This window comes from Acomys minous (genome assembly GCF_964271855.1).
Source record: "Acomys minous genome assembly, chromosome: 12".
Classification (NCBI taxonomy): Eukaryota; Metazoa; Chordata; class Mammalia; order Rodentia; family Muridae; genus Acomys; species Acomys minous.
In genome coordinates this window covers 70,054,526-70,077,714 of record NC_140493.1, presented here as the reverse complement: position 1 = coordinate 70,077,714, position 23,189 = coordinate 70,054,526, and the positions used below count along the sequence as shown (strand labels likewise).

Below are 23,189 nucleotides of genomic sequence, written 5' to 3'. Positions count from 1 at the left end.
TAGATTCCAATGTACAATGAAGATCAGTGAGAAATCCAGCCTCATGGACTTAAAACACACACACACACACACACACACACACACACACATACACACACACACACACACACACATACACTGGGGGTGGGGGGAGAATCAGTTCTCTTCCTCTAGAGAACTCTGACTAATATACTGGCCTTAAGATTTTTTTTCCTCATTATATAATCAGGATAGTATTCTATTCACACACAGAACTTTATAATATATTATATGTATTATAAAATATATAATACATGCTTTTATTTAACTTTTTAAAGTTTTAAAGGTATAACTCAAGGCCTTGTGCAAGGCAAAGAAGTGCTCTGCCATTCGTTTATATTCCCAGACACATTATAATAAACGTATTATAATTTCCAACTTGGAAATCTACCAACTCATTGTCAAAGACTGGCCAAGTTACATTCTTATGCTTACTGACAAGTTGGACTTTTATATAACAAGTAACATCTATTAAGAATTAAATTTGATAATAATTTGTAGAGTTAGTAAATTCAAAGAATATAATCCTGAATGCAGAGGCCTTTTATATTTTTAGACTATATCTTTATAATTTAAATTTTCCCAAGTCCTATGTGAGCTGTCATCTTATTGAATGCCACTGTGCTCTAAACAACTTCTAAAAAAGATGGAAGGACACAAAGTGAATGGAAGGCATCTTCTTATTATGTTTCAAAAAGGACTATGCCAACCTTTACAGCAATCAGGCAAGAGTAATGACCTATTCATATATGACACATGACAATGTCCAGATAGGAACCTCATGCAGGCAGACTGCTAACAGTCTATATTGGATATATTTAGGTTCTCCTGGGAATAAAGGCAAATGCCATCCTGTGCAGCAGGAGTTAACTACTACAGGAAATGCATAATTAACCACAGAGGGTGAGTGCATTCTTTTCCCTTCCCCACGCTAACTCCTTCAATTCCTGGCTGACTCCTCCTTCAGCTTTCTAGACCACTCCCCCTCATGGGACCCTGGTTCTAGTAGTTATTCCCTCCTTCCTTTTATCTTCTGTCTCTCCACCCACCCTTGAATACCTTGGCTTATTTCCCTTAGCATATAAATATTTTCTAATCTACAGCACACTTTATTTTTTAATTTTTAATTTTTAATTTTTGGTTTTTCGAGACAGGGTTTCCCTGTGTAGCCCTGGCTGTCCTGAACTCACTTTGTAGACCAGGCTGGCTTCAAACTCACAGCGATCCGCCTGCCTCTGCCTCCCAAGTGCTGGGATTAAAGGCGTGCGCCACCATCGCCTGGCTCTATAGCACACTTTAAAAAGCAAGACAAATGATTTGACTTTGCATTCTTCCGTCTGCATACAATTCCTTTTTTGTTGTTGTTGTTGTTGTTGTTTGTTTTTGTTTTCCCCATTCACAGGAACACTTGTGGAAAGGAACATTCTATATTCAGTGTTCCGACTTGGTCAGTTTCTCTAATGTACTGTAACCAAGTCTCTCTACTCCCCACCAAAACTACCCAGGCAAAAGCCAGTGGGAGTTTCCACAACTCCAGTCCACAACACTTGATCTTACAGCACATCTTAACTACATCAAATAGACCAGTCACCAACTAAAACTATTCTCTGTCAGTCTTCTACAAATAGCTCTACTGTTGTTCTGTTTCAGTTACATATAATTTTGTACGTTTACCTCCTATACGCAGGTTCTCCATGTTCCATCACTAATGTCTATTTCCATGGGAATATATTCAGGATTTCAATTTTTCTTAGTTTCTGCATGAGCCTATACATGTATTACTTCTAAAATTTCATCCACAGCCTTCTGGATGTCCCACTGTCTCATAGACATTTTACACAATATATATATATATATATTTTCTCAACATGTCCTGCATCTTTGTTAATGACACTCAACATCTACTCAACCCAATCAAGCTCAGAGTCTTTTCTGTCTGCTCTCTTCTCACAATTTCTCAATGAAGTGTTTACTATTTTACTTTTCAAATATTTCTTGGGTCTATTTATTTTACTCAATCTCAAACCAAAATGCCTTACTATCAATCACTTTATTATCATTGGATTATCTGCATTGATTTCAGGGTCTTTGGCTTCTATGGTTTTGCTGGTTTTGTTTTGTTTTGTTTGTCTTTGTTCATTTCAACAAGCCCTAATATTTAAGGACTTTTACCAGGCCCACCAGGAAAGCACCTTTTTTCTAAGCATGCACTAATTTTCAACTCATATTCACTCAAAATTCTTGCAGTGGTATCACACAAAATATATTTGATCTTTTCCCCTAGTTCCTGGCAGAGAACTATTAAAACTGTTGGAATTTCCTGAGCCATAACAGCATCCTTTGTTCTGGTGAAGTAACTCTTGGCTGGCCCCATGATAGCTGTAGAAGCAGAGCTGCTAACCAGAAAGACAGACTCTTGCGATGGTCAGCTCATCCCCAGATGTGAGGAATGGAAAAGGGCTGGAGATTGCGTTAATCACCCACAGTCAGCAAATGATTTAATCAGCCAAGTTTATTTATGAAATGTTTGCTAAAAATTTACAAAGGAACTGGCAAGATGTCTCAGAGTTTAAGAGCGCTTGTTTGCTCTTACCAAGGCCAGGTCTCAGTTCCCAGCACCCACATGGAGACTTACAAGCCACCTGTGACTCCACTCCACGGGGTTGTGACACCCTCTTCTTGCCGCTCTACGCTCCGCAAACATGCGGTGCCCGTATACACAAGCAGGCAAGATACTCATACATATAAAATAAAAATAAAGCTAACACATAATAATGGGCTGGGAAAGTGACTCGGTAGACAAAGCAATTGCTGCACATACAAGGACTACAGTTCACAACCCAACACCCATGTGAACAGAAATATGGGTGCTGATCTGGGGGCAGAATGAACGCCAAAGACCCATGCATTAAAGAGTTGGCTCCAGCTGGGCATGGTGGCACCCACCCTTAATCCCAGCGCTCAGGAGGCAGAGGCAGGAGGAACCCTTGTGAGTTTGAGGCCAGCCCAGCCTGGTTCACATAATGAACTCCAAGCCAGCCAGAGTTGCTTAGTGAGGCTGTGTTTAAAAAAGAGTTGGTCCCAATGTAGCCCTATTAGGAGCCATGAAGCCTTTAAGAGATCTGGTCTGTGTCTGCTCTGGTTCATGAGGAATCTTTACCTCTTCTTCTAGGACTGCTACACACTAGGCGGGGAACAGCCTGCTACCAGGAAGGCCACATATTTCAGCAGAAAAGCTAAAGAGAAGATTAATGAGGTGTCTGTGTCCCTAGTGTCTTGGAGCCACACAGGAAGGCTTATTAAATGCTAACATTCTTTTAAAACAAGAAATGAGATACGAACTTCTGGGAGATCTTTTGGCTCAGGAAAATGCCCTACAAAGGATCTTCTTCTTTGCTCCCTGGATTCTGGTTCATACTGAACCAGCTTCCATCATGATAGTGATGTGTGATGTGTGACCTTACTACTACAAGCCCACAACAACAGAAGCAAAGAGTCTGGATTGATCTTTGGAAACTGTAAGCCAGAATTAACCTCGTCTCCTTTTAAGTGGATTACCTCATACTTTGTAGTCACAGAGAACTGACTAAAAGAGTGGGTAACTTATGAGTCCCTCACTTTCCCCTGTGAAGTGAAGGCAGTCTTCCAGACTCTAAAGGGTCTTGTAGACCCTTGAACGTGCAGAATCTGATGCTAACTCCCAGGAACTAGTGTCAGAATTGAGGTGAAGTGTAACACGTTCATTTGGTGTTCACAGAGGACTAGGAGGGGAAGTGTATTTGCCTTTAGAAGTGCATGCATGCTCTCAAGTAGATAAACAGGTGGGTAAGAAAAGAAACAAATTTACTTTTATTTTCTGTAACAATATTCAAACCAATCAAAGGCATTTTATACTCGAGTACAACCACAAACTGTAAGGAATAAAGAATGGTAATTCTTTTCCTGCTTTCTGGGGGGCTGGGCTGGGCTGGGAGGCAGTCTCGCTAACGAAGCCCTGAGTGGCCTAGCCTTAAACTCACAGAGATCTGCTTGTTACTGTCTCTGAATTCTGGGATTAGAGACACATGCCATTACACCTGGCCCATATTACTTAAATTGTTAACGGATTTATTTATTTTTGTTTTTGAGAAGGGGTCATGCAATATTGCCTAGGCTGGTCTCAAGGTCCTGAAGTCAAGCAGCCCTAATGCATGACTCGGCTTCTTAGATAGCTGGGGCTACAAGCATATGCACCGTGCCAACTGAAAATTTCATTTTAAACAAATGATATAGTTTATCATTATATAAAGTCTATTTAATACTACTCTATGCTCAGTAGAATAACTGCACTTATGAATCAGATTTTTAAATATTTTTAAATATATGCAACTACAGAAAAAATAGTTTACTTTATATAAATAGAATTATTAAATATATAAAATACACATGCTTACTGTAATTCGCTTTTGTTATCAGTATATTTGGGAAGATTTCCCTGTTAATACATATAGATTTGTTCCATTCTTCTTAAATATGTATAATATTTCTGGCTAATGGATATTTAAGTCATTTAAAATATTTTGTTCTGTGCTATTTTGATCTTTCAAAGAGTGACACAATGACAATCCTTGTAACATATACTTTTGCCACATATAAAAAATTTTTTAAAATATTTATTTATTTATTGTATATGAGTGCTTTATCTGCATCAGATCACATTATAGATGGTTTTGAGCCACCATGTGGTTGCTGGGAATTGAACTCAGGACCCCTGGAAGAGCAGGCGGCACTCTTAACCACTGAGCCATCTCTCCAGCCCCTAAAATTTTTTTCAAAGGTATATACCAAGCAAACAAGCTGCTGAGTGAGAAAATACGAGCACCTCCCTCCGGGATGCTGCAGCAATTATGTGCACACAGATGGCTATGGCAGGGCTTCTGTCCTCAGCCCCTTACATCAGAGACAATCGCATCACTTATTTTTCCTAATGCAATCAGTGAAAAGCTGTTGTTATTTTTGTTTGTTTGTTTGTTAGCTCCTCTAATCATTAATGAGAATAAATATGTTTTATTATGGGCCATTTCTATTCCCTCTTATGAGTTTCTTTACTTCTTATCAGGTATAGTTCTTATTATATGTAGACATTCTTATTTAATTCCTTTTAAGATTTTAAAAAATTTTTATGTTTATGGGTCTTTTGCCTGCTTGTATGTGAGGGCACTGCGTGTGTGCCTTGTGCCGATGGATGTCATAAGGGGGAGCTGGATTCTCTGAAACTGGAGTTACAGGCAAGTGCGAGCTGCACATAGGCAGGGGAATCGAGCCGTGGCCCTCAGTAAGAGCAACAAGTGTTCTTAGCCACTGAGCCATTGCTCCAGCCCCTTGTAGGAGTTTTTTATGTATTATAAATCCTACGGGGCTGCATTTAGAATCACCTAGGAGACTGGTGAGGCGCACTTATAAGAGCATCTCCAGAAGACTGACTGAGGCGGGGAAACACCACCCCAGTGCTTTAGATCTGGACGGAATAAACAGTAGAAAAATAGAAAGCCACCATTGAATTTTAAAAAAGGCTTAGGTATATAACTCACCTGGCATTATGCTTAGGTAAAGCGTGTGTGTGTGTGTGTGTGTGTGTGTGTGTGTGTGTGTGTATGGGGGGTTGGTTTTGTTTTTTAAATTCTATGTATTGTGTGTATGTGTGTGTTTTGACTGGATTTATTTCTGGACCACATGCATGTCTGTACCCTTGGAGGCCAGAAGAGGACGTCAGATCCCCAAGAACCGGAGTTACAGATGACTGTAATTTGCTGTGTGGAGGCTAGGAATAGAGCCTAGTTCCTCCGGAAGAACAGCCAGTGCTTTAACCATGAGCCATCTCTCCAACCCTTACATAGGGTTTTATGTTAGTCAGCTTTCTATTACTGTAACCAAGTACCTGAGATAACAGACTTATAAAGAAGAAAGTTTATTTTGATTCGCTATTTTGAACCTTCCATTCCGACTGATTGGGTGACTTAATTTGGACCCATGGTAAGGCAGGCTATTGTGACTGGAATATGGGCTAGAGGAAAGATGCGCACTTCATGGCCAGGAAGCCATAAAGAGTGAGGAGGAAGCTACATCCACTTCAAGGACACTTCCCTCCTCATCCACACGCATTCAAGTTAGAAGAGAAAGCTGGTAGAATTAGCTTTTTATTCTTTGTTTTCTGTAGTGCTGGAAATTGAATCAAGAGCATCGTACATACTAGGCAAGCATTGTAGTCCTGAGCTACACGCTCGACGCAGCCTGTGAGAAAATTCTGATTGGACTTGTCTTGAAGGGATAAATGAACTGCAGCAGCAGCAGCAGCAGCATCTTTATGACACTGTCTTTGTGCTCAGGACTGCGCATCAGTCAGGGCTGCCCGGGGCTTCTTTGCCTTCCTCAGGCAGCTTCCAGCATGTTCTCTCTCAGTGAAATACTTGAGCAGGGGAGCTCTGATCAGCTCTTCTATACGCACATTTACTTGCTACTGAGGCTTGATGTATGTTTTAAAGATTTTGGGGGAGGTCAAAACTCTGTCGTGCACAAAAATTTACTTTTATTATTAAAGATGTACTGTTTACAGAAAACTGAAAACAAAGCAGGAAGCAAATATGAGAAACTTCTGTTACCCAAATCAAAACTAAGCCTAGTTCCCAAACTATCCTATAATCTTTTCTTCCCCCTTTATACTTTTTAATTAAAGGTTTGCCTTCAGTAATTATTTTAAAACCAAGTTTCTAAAAAAAAAAATCTACCCTTAGTTATAAATGTATTAACTCATTAGAGAATTTATTTAAGCCTCAAACAGCCTCTGGGCAGATCCTTAACAGTAATATTAAAAAACTATGAATATCTAAAAATACATTTCCAAGACAGAATACATAAACCTCATTTCCTGGGAGGGGGGGGGAGGGAAAGCACTAAGATGTGTGGACCCAGAGGTCAGCTAACTGCATTATCTCAGCCTGCTCAGTATGCTTGCCAATAATTACCACAAGATCCACAGAGTGAAACCCAACTGCGGCTCTATCAGCTTCTACCTCATGGTTCTCAAGACACTTAACTAAGACTACATGACACTTTTCAATGCTGAGGCTTGACAGGAACTAAAGACAATCAACTCTTAAATCTTGGATGGGAGGAGTAACTACACAGATGAAAAGAATAGCCAGGCCAAGAGGTAACGATAGGACAGCCAGATGAACAGCTGTCCTGGCAGGCTAATCGGATCTTCATCAACATTATGCGGCTTATGTTACCTCTGGAGAACACGAACACACACACACACACACACACACACACACACACACACACACACACACACACTTTCATATTGTACCTGTGACTAGAAATTAACATAAAAGCAAGCTGACATTATTATAGGAGATATTTAATAATGCAAGGGAGAACCCTGAAGCATGAGTAGAGATGTTATCAGTTGGGTAGTGACACTGCCGTTGTTTAACAAGGATTGCACAGCACACGCTTGAGCCTCAGCAGGAAAGCATAACCCAAATGTTATTTCCAATGTCTCTCCCCTGGAACTCAGGGTTCGAGTCTAAGACTGGAAGGGTAAGGCAAGCTGTTCTCTGCTCATAAGGAAGAGGGCTTTGAAATCAGTTTGTCTGGCCTCGAATCCTATTATATCCATTTCCTGTAAAATGGGCTGCAGTAATGCCTGTCTTTTCTGGATGTTTCTGAGGACTGACTCAAGACATACAGCACCAAGAGCTCAGAATAGTGCCTGGTACAGAGTGGAGTGTGCCAATAGATGATGTTATTCTTACTTCGTTGTCTTTGAGGAAGATTTTGGTCATTATAAGAAGGAGAACAAAGCACACTTATTTTTTAGACTTAACTTTTATTAGTTTTTTTTCTGCAGGTTGATTTTCTAAAAATACTTTTATTGGGACTGGAGAAATGGCTCAGTGGCCAAGAGCACTGGCTGCTCTTTCAGAGGACCAATGTTCAATTCCCAGCACTATTAGGATGGCTTACAGCCATCTGTAACTCCAATTCAGGAGTATTCAACACCATCTTCTGGTTTCCATGGGCACTGCATGTATGTGGTGCACAGACGCACATGCCAGCAAAATGCCCACACACATACAATAATAATAATAATATAAAAATCTCAAATTTTTTTGAGAATTTCATGCAATAAAATTGAACATATTCATTCCCAGTCTTCCTCCTTCCTCCTCCCATTCCCCATCTCCCTACCCCCTCCAAATGTATGTGCTCTCTCCCTCCCTCCCTCTCCCTTCCTCCCTCTTTCTCTCTTCCTCCCCTCCCCCCCCCCCCATGTCACATAAGAGTCCAATTTGTGCCACCCCTATATTGCTGGTGTGAGGTCATCCATTGAAAAAGGCCCACTTGCCAGGGTCCACACCATTAAAGAAAACTGAATGTCCCTTCCCCAAAAGCGAAAGACTGTCCTATCTACTTTCAAATTATCAAGCGGATACTATTACTAAATATTATATTGACCTTAGTTTTCAACTCTGTAATTTACTGGTAGGGAAAATTTTCCTTTCCTTCCTTATCTTTGATTAAAAACAGAGATAATCTTACAAAACAGACTGTTTTTATAACCAGCACATGTAAAGATAATGAAATAAAGTGCATCTAGAGATCAGCTGACCTTGCCATGGAAACCCATGAATGGGAAGAGAAAAAAGACCAAAATAGATACAGTTCAAAGCCGTATGTTGTACCCATGCCACTAATCTCCTAGATTCTAAGGAAAACTTACCTTTAAAATCTGATGAGATTTTGTATGAACACCATAAATGAATGTTTTTAAATGATAAGTAGTTGAAAAAAAAAAAACTTCTCAGCGTTTCCACACTAACTTTTCCCTTACCTAGAAAAGGGGAATCTCCACACAGAAAATCCTGTAAACTCCTATTTGAGGCACTGTCTTGCCTTTCTGTTTTTTGCTTTCGCTGTGGAAAGCTGTTTGTTTCTGAAGTAATACAACCCAGGCTAACCTCAGAGTTCTTGCCCCCTGCGCTCAGTCTCCATCACTAGAGTGTGCCGCTGCCTCCGCAGCCTGGATGACAAGTGCTTTTCTAGACCTTCAGTTTATTCACCACTAAGTCATGAAAAGCTTGGTTTTCTGCTAGAAACAGATAAAAAGCAATAGATGTGGAAAGGCAAAGAGCTACTTGAGGAAGACAGGATGGACAGTGGCAGGAATAATTCAGGAAAACTACATGGGAGACCCAGACATAACTACGGGCACACAGTAGAGCTCCGTGTGGCATGCAGTGCCCTCCAAAGTTAACCTCTCTGGCCCCTGGAACTGTGTTGTGTCCCTTTATTCCCTATTACATCTGGATGCTTTTCTTTCCTAATGAACTCTTCCCCTCAGCAGAAAAATATTCTCAACATTCTTCTAAATAAGCCAGAAGAATCCTCTCACGGCAGATTCTCCTCTAAGTACTTTCTTCTCCCTTCTTTTGGGAACAAAACAAAAGCGGTCTGTCCTTGCTCCTTCTTCAGCACTGACTTCTCTTTGGTCCTGCGACTGTGACCACCAAGGCTACAGGTCAGCACACAAGCTAACTGCCTCTGTCTCTTGCCTTCCACTCTCACTTCCCTTGACCTCCCAGGATAGCTGAGCTAACAGTGACCACTTCCTTCTTTCCCTTTTTGTTTAGAGCCTGTGGGGCCACCCTCATCTGAAATGTCACCAGAGTGCACACAAAAGTGGGGGTGGTTCTTATGGTCTGAGCAGGCATCCCCAAAATTCATGTGCTAAAACTGAACCAGCGCTGAATGGTATTAAGATGTGAAGTGTCAGGAAGTGATTAAGTTATGGGGATAAAACCTCCACAAATAGAACTAATGGCCTTATAAGAGAGATGCTTAGACAGTCTTTGTCCCTTCTGTCCTTCCGCTATGAGAACACAGTCTTTGTCACTTATAAACTATGGGACAGGAGCTCAGACACCAAATCTATTGAGACCTTGTATGGACTTCTTAGAGCCCAAAACTGTAAGAAATACGTGTCTGTTATATATAAATGATCCAGTCTGTGGTCTTTTGTTACAGTAGCAGAAATGGAGTAGGAAAGCGTCCGTGCGTGTATGGAGCACACACTGTCCTCAGGAGAATAAGGCAGAAGCATCTTGAGTTTGAGGTCAGCCTGGGCTATGTAGCAAGTCAGAGTCCCTCACCCCGGCCCCCTCAGCATTCATGATCCAATAGGCTCTGTATTAAAGTTGAACAAGTTAACTACTATAAAATTTCTCAGATTTTAAAAGGCTTATTTGTCTGTTAATTGTGTGTATGTATGAATGTTTGCCAGAGTTTATGTGTACCACATAAATGCAGATTCCCCCAGGCAAAAAGGCCGCAGATTCCTTGGCATCAAAGTACAGGAAGTTATGAGCTGCTTAATGTGGGTGCTGGGAATCGAACCTAGGTTCTCTAAAATTTACTACAAGAGCCATATCTCTAGCCACCAATTTAAAAAAAAAAAGATTTATTTCATTTTTATGTGTATGAGTGTTCTGCTTGCATGTAAGTCTGTGCATGCACGCCTGGTGCTGCCCGGGGTTGGAAGAAGGCATCGGATCCTCTAGAGCTGGAGTTATGGGTGGTTGTGGGCGGCCATGTGGGACAATGCGCAGTGTGACTCTACATAACAGGATTCTACAGCGGTTTCCCAAATGTCTTACACAATAAAACTTCTCTATTTGAAAGAACTATTTAATATGATAAATGAGCCAGTGGACACTGCCCTTGATATCCTTTTTACTGTTTATTGTGGTGGTTTTAGATTTAGTTTATTTTTGTGAGTGCTTTGCAAGTATGTATGTCTATGAGCAACATGCATGCCTGTTACCTGTGAAGCGCTGAGCCTCCATGTAGGCGCTGGGACGCAAACCTGGGTCCTTAGAAAGAACAAGTGCTCTTAACCACTGAGCCAACTCTCCAGCTCCCTTTTTTAGTTTTATTTGGAGGATTTCTTCCTCCCTTTGCCTCCCAAATGCCGACTTCAGCAACAACCCATCTTTAGTCCATTCTTATCTCATGCCGCAGTCACCTCCAGCTCTCCACTTGCCTCACCCTACAGGACCTCTACAGGTGACTGCATTCCTATCAGGATGGCTTCAACATAGCTTTAGAGTCAGCAACTGGCTCTGTGCCTGAACTCTTAAATATGACTTCCTAATCTATAAAGTAGGAAGAGTAACAACTCATGAAGAATAAAAGGCGTGACACGCATAAAGAGCTTGCCTCAGTGTCCGGCACACGTAAGTGAAGGGCGGTGAATGATCACTGTAGACGTCTGTCTCTAGCCTACAAGTTTTTACCAATCAACACGTGTATCTATCTTCCCAAGGGAGATTGAGCATCAGAACACCTGCATTTCACTTCCTACCTTGGCCCCAGTCTTCTGTCTTACTGAACGTCACACGCACTCATGCCCAAACCTGGACCCATGAAGCCGTGGTCTATGTCCTTCCTTATGTTCCTGCATCCGCGCCCCTCTGTCTCCCAAGTCAGCATCTATGTGCAACGGGCTCCACTCCTGCACATTTGCAAACGCCAGTACTTCTGAATGGAAAATCTGATCACATCACTCATCTACTTCAATTTTTTAGTATTTTTCATGTTTTTCCCCCCTTGGTAATTCAATTTCTTAATAGGCCACATAAGGCTCTTCATGATCTGGCCTCTTTTAGTGGCATTCCTCTTGATGCCCCAACATTGAAATATATTCCCTACTCCAACCAAACCAAAGCATGTATATTTCTAAGAACAGCTAAGACATCCTGTCTTACACATTCTAGTCTTTACTCTTCTGCGCTCAGTGTATTTAAGCAGTTCACTCCCGCCCACTTTGTTGCTGGCTATTTCCAGCTGGTCTTTTTTGTGAGTTTGGCTGTATGTTATCTTATTTATAAACTTTAATCTCTATATCATCTATAAATTTAAATATTCATTCTCAAACTGTTTAAACTATGAAAAATACTTCATTAAGTAGGTTTAGGTAAAATTATCAACTCCAGAATTATTTTAGTAATGAGAAAGTCTACAGTAGTAATTATATTAACATTTCTTTACTAACCTCTACTACATATTTATCATATTTCTGCACTGAAGAGTTACAAAAAATGCACAAGAAAAACTTCCAACCTCAGCCTAGTGGAGAAAGCTGAATCTTTAACAAAACCTCTAATATAATGCTACAAAGCTGTGTGTACGGCCGGGCGTGGTGGCACACAACTTTAATTCCAGAACTCAAGAGGCAGGTGGCTCTCTGTGATCTCAGGGACAGTCTGGTCTACACAGAGTTCCGTGCCAGCCAGGGAGGCATAGCGAGGCACCATTGCAAAACTATGTCTATGTACACAATTTCTATGAGACACCTGTGAGAAACAGGCGAATATTTAAAACTATATAACTAAGACAAACTCTAACTTATTTGTGACATGTTGGGGGAACACATGTCTCTGCCTCACAAGTACTGGGATTAAAGCCATGTGCCACCATGCCCAGCTAATACATGAAAATTTTAAATTATAAAAATTAATGTTTACCATGATATAAGCATTCTTCTTTGCTCATTGACAAAATAAAATTAGAAACTCATACAGTTGCGTAAAGTGGCCTTTGTTATGAGGATGTCACAACCACTTTAAAAAGGCAGCCCGGAGCTAGAGAGATGGCTTGCCCTCATGAGCACTCCCTGCTCTTCCCAACAACCAGGACTCAACTCCTAGCACCTCCAAGCTGGCTCACAACCATTTGTAACTCCAGTCCCAGGGGCTCGGTCACCTCCTTCTGGCCTCGGAGGGCACTGTACCCAAGCACTACATTTAGACATATGTGCAGGTAAAACATCCATATTTATAAAATAATAAAATAAAATAAAGTAGTCTTTTGTGGCTGCCAAGATGGCTCAGAGGTGAAGACTATTTGCTGCTCTTCCAGAGGACTAAAATTGATTTCTACACCACACTGGGCAGCTCACAAGGCATGTAACTCCAACTCCAGGGGATCAGCTGTCCTGACCTTGGGCACCTTTATATACAAGGCATATACCCCACAGAGACACACACATACATAGAAAAAGTAATCTTTTTAATAAGCCCCACTAATCCTCTCTCAGATAAAACAGTGAACTGTCAACATGCACCAACTCTGACAAAACCTTCTCTTTCTAATCTTTTCTCTAAGCCTTGAATTAAAAGATTCTCCTAACCCTAGGTTTACATAACTTATTATTAAACTTATACTTTTCCCTTTGTAAGAACAGCTTATATAATTTTATTTAAAAATTTCTTTTTAATCTTCATGATTTTTTTTTTACGTTTCATGCCTTCATGAGTTTATGTGTACCATGTGTGTACAGGAGCCCACAGAGACCAGAAGAGGGTGCCAGATCCCCTCAAACTGGAGTTACATGTGAGTGCCAGCAACCCAACTCAGGTCACTTGCAAGAGCAGTAAGAGCTAGCTTATATAATTTTCAATACAACTGTTCTTATAGGAAATTACAAAATCTTGTAATTATAAAAATCTTGACATTATAAAGTTTCCATAACTAAAAAATAAGTTTCTATATGTCTCTCTAGCTAATTGTGCCTGTTCTGTGTCATGATAGTATCTGCTTAGCTAAAAATATACCAGGCTTAAGTTTCTATTGTACCTAGTTCCGTAATTTAGCAAGATTTTTAAAAGTATGTAAAAAATAAGGCTTAGTAATTAAACTGTAAATGGATAAATCATCCAGTCACAGATGAATAAATATCAAGGGACAACAGGAAAAGAATAATCATAGGTAAGAAAGACGGCTGGATATTGAAGGACTTAAAAGTGCAATCTAATTATGACTCATATATCATAAATGCCATGCCTTAAATCCCCATGGTCATGTAGAAGTGAAATTTAATCCATCTTACTATTAAGGCTCTCACAGAACCAAGTACCTACACCCTCAGATTTCCTAAGAAGTCCCACTTAGCATATGGAATACCCTAAATCTGAGCTCCAAGGTGGAGTCCAAATATAAGAGTTAAATTTTATGGGAAAACACCAATAGCTATAATTTCTGGGGCACACACTGAGCAGAGAGCTACCTCTCCATTGCCAACCTACTGCATCACTATGAGTCACCTTAAAACAAGGTTTTCCTCCCTTGTTTAAAGACAAGACAACCTTATTATACCAAGCAACAAATGATAAGGCACACGTTTAGACATCTTTCCCTCCAGTAGAAAACACTTGGCAGCACTTGAACAAAAGCACATTATTGCCCTAAAAAGTTTTAGTTTCATTACTATTATTTATTCTTTTAACTTTTGGATCCCCCAAAATAGTCAGAAGGTGCATCTCTGTACTTTGCAACATGCAAAATAAATGTTTACTTTAAGAAAAAGAGAGCCCCACCTATCTTCCTATAGGGTAACACTAGGGGTACTTACGCTATAGTCACGCCTTTCTGTATATAGGACCACTTGGCTGAGCACCACTATCTGGCCCAAGTAACTGAAGTTCCCAAAGTATTTCAAGGATCTAAAGTATGTGAAGATTTTTATCATCATATACATAATGCTTTCTGTCAGTGTTTAAGATCCTGTTAGGCTCTTGTGTCAACACTGCGACAGACCCCTTGTAACTATGGCGCAGTGTAGCTTTCACTGAAAATGGTTAATACCCTTGTTGAATGATTCCCAGATGAACTGTCTTTAAGGCTTCCTGACACTTTGCAATCCACTGAGTAACATTTTGTCCCTTAGAAATCTTCATTCTAAATTGAAAGGAAGTAAATACTTTTTATTTTAAAATCAAAATATTCTTTTGAATGGTATGCTTCACAGTTCAGACAATATAAAATTAGCAGAAAATCATGTTCATTTTAGCCTATACATCCAGAAACACTTAAGAGTTTTCTTTCAAAAATCAAAAATTATATTATTTCTTTGGCTATATTCATCTGTTACAAATTTTTTTAACAGAAAAAAAATCACTGAGTCTAGGCAACCTTCGTTTCTTCATTATCAAATATCATCAGTCTTGATGGTAAGCTAACCATCTCATCAATAACAATTCTGGAGCTAGGTGTTCATTTTATTTATGCTAATTTAGCTTTATATACTGGATACTTGTAATAATGTTATAATGCATATAAATTTATGTGGCGTTGCATTCAGCAAATGTTTGTGACAAAGTAAGTACAAGGCAGAAGCCGCTGAGTTACAGCAGATCATCTGAATTACAGGTAACATCCGCAGAAACAGATGCTGGTGTTTGCTGGGGATCTATGGCTTCCCCCCAACCCCCAGTGACAAGAGAAACCCTGTTTCCCTGTAGGGTAACTATATTTGATTCTTGCCTTATTACACTCTTTTTTTTTTTTTTTAAAGGTCTTCACTTTTTTATTCTTTATGTACAAAGGCTAGCATGATCCGCTTCACTGGGCAGACAGTTTTGAATAATCCACTCAAGGTCGCTCAGTCCAACTTAATGAAGCCTATGTCGTTCGCGTACTGACGGAAACACTGGCGGCACATGTTGAGCCCGTATTTCCGGATCAGACCGTGGCGGGTAGAGCAAACGTGGCAGGAGCGAGAACCCTGGCCGAACTTCCGTGGGTGACTCCAGTAGAGCTGCAGGTGACCCATCTTGCCTTCAGGCAGCCAAAGAGGAAAAAGGAGCGAACTCGCGCACGCATGCGCTCTTCTATACGCTCATTTTTAAGACTCTGATAAGGCGGGACTTCCCTGTTTTCCATCTGGTCTTCATGGAGCTCTACCAGTCAGGGCACAAGAACTCCATGTTACAGAGGAAGAGACGGACTGTGAAACATACTTAGCGGGAATAAGACTCCAGCTCAAGCTGTTCCGAATCCAGAGCCTCTGCGATTAGTTACTCTGCTACGTTATAATGCAATATATCCATTTTCCAGATGAAGAATGGTAAGACTTTAAAATACCGCACAAGCTTGCCCAATATCACACTGCTATCAAATTCCTAGCAGGGCTTGAACTCTAGCCTTCTGATTTCAAGTTCTTTGTCAGTTAAAAACTGACTGCTAAAAGCTAACAAAGAACAATAGAATGCTGAATGCAAATGAAATAAAAATAACTTTTAAAATTTGAAAATATACTCTTCTCTTCTATGTCCTGACAGCAGTTTCTCCTCCCTCCACCGCTTCCAGCTAACACCCCCCCCAAAACCCCCCACCCCCGTCCTCTCACCCCCCCACCCCCTATTCCCACCACCACCCCCACCTCCCCGCCTCAGGAAAGAACAGGCCTGCAAGAGACAACACCCAAACAGGACAAAACAAGAGACAGTGAGACAAGGCGGAAGCCCTCGCCTCGGCTGGACAAGAAGCCCAACAGAAGAGTCCCAAGAGCAGGCATAAAGTCACAGACACGCCGGCTCCGCTGTTAGGAGTCTCCTGGTTTCCTCCTGAGCCCTACAATCTTTCCTTCCTCTTCTGTAGGTTTTATAAAACGTTCACAAACTGGTGACCTGTTAAATGACTCTGACTTTTGGGCTCTTTAGTTCTCAAGATGCAGGATAAGTTCTTGGACTGGTAAGATACCTCACCGGGTAAAGGTGCCTAGTAACCTGAGCTGACCCGCCAGGATCCACATGGTAGACAGAGGACTGACTTATAAGTGTCCTTTGACCTCCACATGCGTGCTATGCTATGTGCATGCATGGGTATATGCAGACACAGATGCATGCACATGCACACACACACACACACACACATACACGATGCAAGTAAATTGTAATTAAAAGTTTGAAAATGAAGATAGAGTTCCTTAAAACTGTGTTAGTTGTTATTGCAGGCCGGGGCTAGACATCTATTCCAAACATCCTTCTCTCTTGCTGCCACTCAGTATTTAAGAAAAAAAGTCATGCACTTACTTTCATAGATGGTCTTACAACCAGGTGGTGATGTAATATGTTTCCTGTCTATGTGTCAAAAAGAGGTCTTCTAGGAGAGGGAACTGGCCTCTGTCCTGGCTAGCTAGAGTCACTGGGAACTGGAGTATTGCTAATCTCAACTGACAAAATGCCTCCCTGAGATTTGCCTGTAGACAAGTCTGTGGTGCATTTTCTCCATCACTGAGTGATGTGGGAGGGCCCAGCTCACTGCGAGTGCTGCCACTCCTGGCAGGTGGTCCTGGGGTCTAGCAGAAAACAGGCTGAGCAAATCTTGGGGAACAAGTTAATAAGCAACACTCCTCTGAATCACCTCCTGCACCCAGGTTCCCATCCTGTTTCCATCCTGCCCTGACTTTCCTCTTTGGGTCATGGAGTTTCATCACAGCAATAGAAACCTGACCCTAAGCGGCCTCTAGGAAAACCTCAGCTTCCCAAAGGTGGAGAGAGCCACTTTCTACCACTTCCTGCAACAAACATGGATATGCGATTTAGTGCTACATTTTTAAAAAATACATATCTTTTATGTGGAGAAAAACAGAAAAATGGATTCCAATATACTACTGATGGCAAAACAGAAAGATACAAAGACCTTGATCTTGCTGGAGCTGGAGCTCAGCGATACAGCATGCACTGCCCAGCATGTGTAAGGTCCTAGGTTCAAGACTTAATGCTAAAGGGAGGGAAAGTGCGTGTTTATGAGACAATTGAACTGCTAAGATAATAGTCCTGAGCCAGATATATATGGATTTGTTACAAGATAAACCAAGATATTCTTATGGCTTAAACTTGGTCTTCTGTTTCTGGTGGCCAAATTTTTCTAGGCAATTCAGTTGGTGATTTGAAAACATCAGGAGAGTCCATTCATCTTCGTTATCAGCATCTCTCTAACATGAGGTGTATATTCATCACAGCCAGCAGCCCTCCAACACAGGACCTACAGTCCCCAGCTTAGCACAGTCCAGCGCCCACTTGTTAAGCTGCACTAATTTAGGTCATCTCCTAAGCTCACAATCCTATTTAAATTCTCGACCTCCTGTGTTGTGCTGAAATCTAAGCCTGGTCTAGAATCCAGGTGCTCATTTGCATACCTAACAAATGTCCAATCCATTACCACCGAAGATATGGTCCACAATTTTCACTGTAACACAGTCTCCTGAAGCTACTCAAGAGATAACATATTCTGACCTTCATGCTTGGAAGTCAGAATCTAAAAACCACTTAACACTAAAATGAAGAGTTAGGTAATTTTCCACTGCTAAAATTCTATGAACCCATTTCCAGCAATATTTATAAAATGATCCCAATATCCCGATAATAATAAAAAGTTCAAGAAACTTTTAGATTTATTACATAGAAGTGACAGCGGAAGGGCAGGGATACAGCTCAGCAGTGGAGCACTTGCCTCCATGAGCAATGGAGCACCTGCCTCCATGAGCAATGGAGCACCTGCCTCCATGAGCAATGGAGCACTTGCCTCCATGAGCAATGGAGCACTTGCCTCCATGAGCAATGGAGCACTTGCCTCCATGAGCAATGGAGCACTTGCCTCCATGAGCAATGGAGCACTTGCCTCCATGAGCAATGGAGCACCTGCCTCCATGAGCAATGGAGCACCTGCCTCCATGAGCAATGGAGCACCTGCCTCCATGAGCAATGGAGCACCTGCCTCCATGAGCAATGGAGCACTTGCCTCCATGAGCAATGGAGCACTTGCCTCCATGAGCAATGGAGCGCTTGCCTCCATGAGCAATGGAGCGCTTGCCTCCATGAGCAATGGAGCACTTGCCTCCATGAGCAGGGTCCTGGGCTTGACCCCAGGCTCCATTAAACCATGGTAAAGTGCAAGGAAATATCTGTACAGACTACAGCAGCAGCCAGGCTTGGTGCTACTCAGGATGCTGAGGCGGGCAGCTCACAAACTCAAGGTCTACCTGGAATATGAGCAAGTTCAAGGCCTGCCTGGGAAAAACACTGCCTCACAATAAAATGTAAGAGTCGGGAGAGATGGCAGAGGGCAGTGGGCAGAGGGCTTGCTGTACAAACTTGAGGATCTGAGTTTGTCCCAATTCCCACACAAACAAACAAACAAACAAGGCTGCACAGACCTATAATCCTAGCACTGGGAAGCATGGCCAGGAAGGCCTGAGGAGCTTGTTAGCCAGACAGCTTGGCCAATTGGTCGGCTCCAGGTTCAGTAAGAGACACTGTCTCAAAAAACAAGGTAGAAAGGGATAAAAGAAGAATGCCCAGCATTGGCCTCTGGGCCCCAGCAGCCCACCAAAAGCTACCAAGTGGCAGATGTCGATATATCAACAAAACGAATGAAGAGTAGGGCAGAATCCTACTCATCAAATATTCTAAATTACACATTCAAAATAAGATAACTGACTTTAAAAAGAGTAGACTACACTAGCAGCTTAAATCATCTAAAGATTAGGTATTCATAGCAGAAACATAGTATCAATGTTTGCAAATGACTATAACTCAGTTACAGAGATGGAGGATGAGGATGAAAGTAAGAGTCAGTTATGGAAAAAAATATATTTAAAAGTGTAAGCCCTGCACTTACTAGTGCACAGTCTTCCTTTAAGTTCCTCCAACCAACTGGAACAAAGAAAGACTAATTTGGTAGCCAAATTTCTGATTCCATCAGATACGCATTCTGAATAAGCTCACCACTAGAGGTTCAAAATCACCCTTGTGTCCTTAAAGGTTTCCAAAAGACTTTTAGTGTTTGTTTACTAAAATTGCCTTAATTTTTCCAATCCTACAGATTAAAATGCCACAAAATAGTATCTAAGGAGGAATATCCTAAGGATAGCTCTTTTTTCCTCCATAAAGCTTTTGATTTAATTTTCAAGATTATATATTATTCAAGAATTTATTTAGTAAGAAAGTATTGGAGTTCCTAGACATTTTCAGTTGTACTATGTCTAACTAGACTTCCTTTATAGTCATTAGCACTTTATTTAAAGTTTAAAAACCAAAGAATGAGTGTAAAACACTTAGCGAGTGGAGAAAATTACAGACTATATAGATGAATCAGGACGCTGGAAACAGTGCTTCCTGCCTCCAATTCCAGCACTAGTGAGGCAGGGACCCAAGGCCAGCACTAGTGAGGCGGGGACCCAAGGCCAGCACTGGTGAGGCGGGGACCCAAGGCCAGCACTGGTGAGGCGGGGATCCAAGGCCAGCACTGGTGAGGCAGGGACCCAAGGCCAGCACTGGTGAGGCGGGGACCCAAGGCCAGCACTGGTGAGGCGGGGATCCAAGGCCAGCACCAGTGAGGCGGGGATCCAAGGCCAGCACCAGTGAGGTGGGGATCCAAGGCCAGCACCAGTGAGGCGGGGATCCAAGGCCAGCACTAGTGAGGCGGGGATCCAAGGCCAGCACCAGTGAGGCGGGGATCCAAGGCCAGCACCAGTGAGGTGGGGATCCAAGGCCAGCACCAGTGAGGCAGGGATCCAAGGCCAGCACCAGTGAGGCGGGGATCCAAGGCCAGCACCAGTGAGGCGGGGATCCAAGGCCAGCACTAGTGAGGCAGGGATCCAAGGCCAGCACTGGTGAGGCGGGGACAACCATGGGACCCAGGGCCAGCACTAGTGAGGCGGGGACAACCATGGGACCCAAGGCCAGCACTAGTGAGGCAGGGATCCAAGGCCAGCACTGGTGAGGCGGGGACAACCATGGGACCCAGGGCCAGCACTGGTGAGGCGGGGACAACCATGGGACCCAAGGCCAGCACTAGTGAGGCGGGGACAACCATGGGACCCAAGGCCAGCTTGGCCTACAGTGTAATTTCTAGGGCAATGTGGGCTACAGAGTGAGACCCTGTCACTAAACAAATGCCCCAGAAGAAGTAGAATAAAAAAGTGAAGGTTTCATATAATTTATTCGGTGCTCTTTTATGTGGAGAAATATATTTTTCTCATTTTCTTACAGGGTTCAATGTGTAAAATGTGTGGTTCTACCAAAGCCTGAAGCAACTACCTCTTGCTGTGTCACATATGAGTTCATCCCGTTGCTTTGGAGATGCATCTTCTAAGGCTTGCATTCAATTTCTACTGCCCACTGCTTATAATGGCTGAACTTAGACCATTCATCCTTCTAACCTGTTGTTTCCTTGGACAAAGATACATATTTAACCCCATGAATACATCCAGTGTCTTTGGATTGTCAAGATTAGAGAATATCTGGCTATTTCTGCTCTATTTTAACCACATGATTTGTTGTCTCCGTCATTAAAACACAAACATATCGAGTCTGTAATTCGATTATAGAAACTAAGGTGACCATTTGCAGTAATCTTATCAAACAGTGAAATATCAATAAATCAATATGCTTTTAAGCATAGCCTGTTAAGCTGGTAAACTCAGAAGCAGCTGCACGGGTCGGTCCATTTGGTGCTTACATAACTCATGTAGTAGGCTGTTACACAACTGTATTCAATGGAGTCGGCCATACCAATAAGCAACTACAGATTCTCTCTTTCAAAGAACAAAACTTTTATTTAGTAAAACATTTTAATGATACTTACAAACTACCTACTACACTAATCATGGTCCTTTCAAACACAAAAATTTTTTTTTCCAGACGGGGTTTCTCTGTATAGCCTTGGCTGTTCTGGACTCACTTTTGCAGACCAGGCTGGCTTCAAGCTCACAGCCTGCCTCTGCCTCCTCGAGTGCTGGGATTACAGGCATGCACCACTGCACCCTTCTCAAATACACTTTTATTTTGTTTTGTTTTGTTTTGTTTTTCGAGACAGGGTTTCTCTGTGAAGCCCTGGCTGTGCTGGACTCAGACCAGGCTGGCCTGGAACTCAGAGATCCCCCTGCCTCTGCCTCCCAGGTGCTGGGATTAAAGGTGTGTGCCACCACGCCCGGCTCAAATACAAAAATGTCAAGACAAAAAAAGTTAAAGAGAAATTAAACTCTTAAATAAGCTATTTGAATTATATTTTTATAAAGCAAGTATCTTCCCCAACAAATTTGAATTATAATAAAAAAGGCTTAATAATTAAATAGTAACACTAAATCACTATTATGACTAATACTTCATACGTAAGTACATGCTTATCGATATCAGATATATTACTAAAACATTCTTTTCTCACCATACTTCTGCAAAAGAAATATTACCACTACCCTAAAGTAGCCTGCCCAAGTCTAGTGGACTTTAAAGCCAGATTCAGATTCAGAACAGCAGTTTCCAGACCCCACATCTAGACACTGGACCACAATACCAAAGCAGTTTGAAGACCTAAGAAGAGAAAAATGGAAATGCTTTTAGGGCTGTTCCATTTTCTTTCTTTCTTTCTTTCTTTCTTTCTTTCTTTCTTTCTTTTTTGTTTTTTTTTTCTTTTTTCTTTTTTCCCATTTTTCAAGACAGGGTTTCTCTGTATAGCCTTGACTGTCCTGGACTCACTTTCTATTTTCAAATGGCCTGTATTAGAATTGGTGGTTAAAATTTTTATTCTAAATGGGGAATACCTTTTCAAGCCCCCAAAACATTAGCATTAAATGATTAATTTTAAAAGTTACTGTTTTAATGGGCAGATAAAGAAGATAAATATCAAGCCAGGCCTGATGGTTTCTATGGGTAATCCCAGCACATGGGACGCTGAGACAGGAGGATCACCATGGGTTCAAGGCCAGCTTGCACTACACAGTAAGTTCCAGGGCAACCTGGGCTACAGAGTGAGCTTTGTCTTCAAAACTCGAAACAAACAAGATTAATTGAAAGATTTTGTTACTGAGATGCTATCCTAATTGCTGCCTGAGAAAAGAATATATTTTTTCAGGATTTAAAAAAATTGTTTATTGTGCCTTGATGCATGTCAGTTAATCACATGGTTGCAGTGTTCCTGGAAGCCAGAATAGGACATAGGATGCCGTGGGCCCAGAGTTATGTACCACATTGTCGGTGCTGGGGATTGAACCCAGGTTTTCTGGAAGAGGAGCCAGTACTCTTAACCACCGAGCTACCTCTTCAGGCCGGAAAACAGTATCTTAGTTGAAGAAAAGGCAATCCAAAATTCTTGATTTTTCTTGGATTTTACTTTGATTTTTTATAGAGGTGCGGGGGTGGCTATAGAAGATGGATCCCCTGGTACCGACAGTTACGGATGATTGTGAGCAGCCAGCCTGTGTGCTGGGAGCCTAGCGCGGCTCCTCTGCCATGGCCCTATGTGCTTTTAACTGCTAAGCCATCTCTCCAGCCACTCTCAAGTTTCTT

The 23,189-nt window shown here is 41.7% G+C and overlaps 2 protein-coding genes across 3 annotated transcripts in view; both read right to left on the bottom strand.

Annotated features, from left to right (window-relative positions):
• The window catches only part of SSH2 (slingshot protein phosphatase 2), a 258,888-nt gene that overhangs the window by 221,779 nt on the left and 13,920 nt on the right, over nt 1-23,189 (bottom strand). The window lies entirely within an intron of this gene.
• Nucleotides 15,394-15,742, bottom strand: LOC311609637 (small ribosomal subunit protein uS14-like). The gene has a single exon (XM_084802869.1). The coding sequence runs from the start codon at nt 15,668-15,670 to the stop codon at nt 15,500-15,502; it is 171 nt and encodes a 56-aa protein (XP_084658995.1). The 5' UTR covers nt 15,671-15,742; the 3' UTR covers nt 15,394-15,499.

What these genes read in the sequence shown, in the direction of transcription:
- LOC311609637 (XM_084802869.1), bottom strand. Translation starts at nt 15,670, where the DNA reads ATGGGTCACCTGCAGCTCTACTGGAGTCACCCACGGAAGTTCGGCCAG.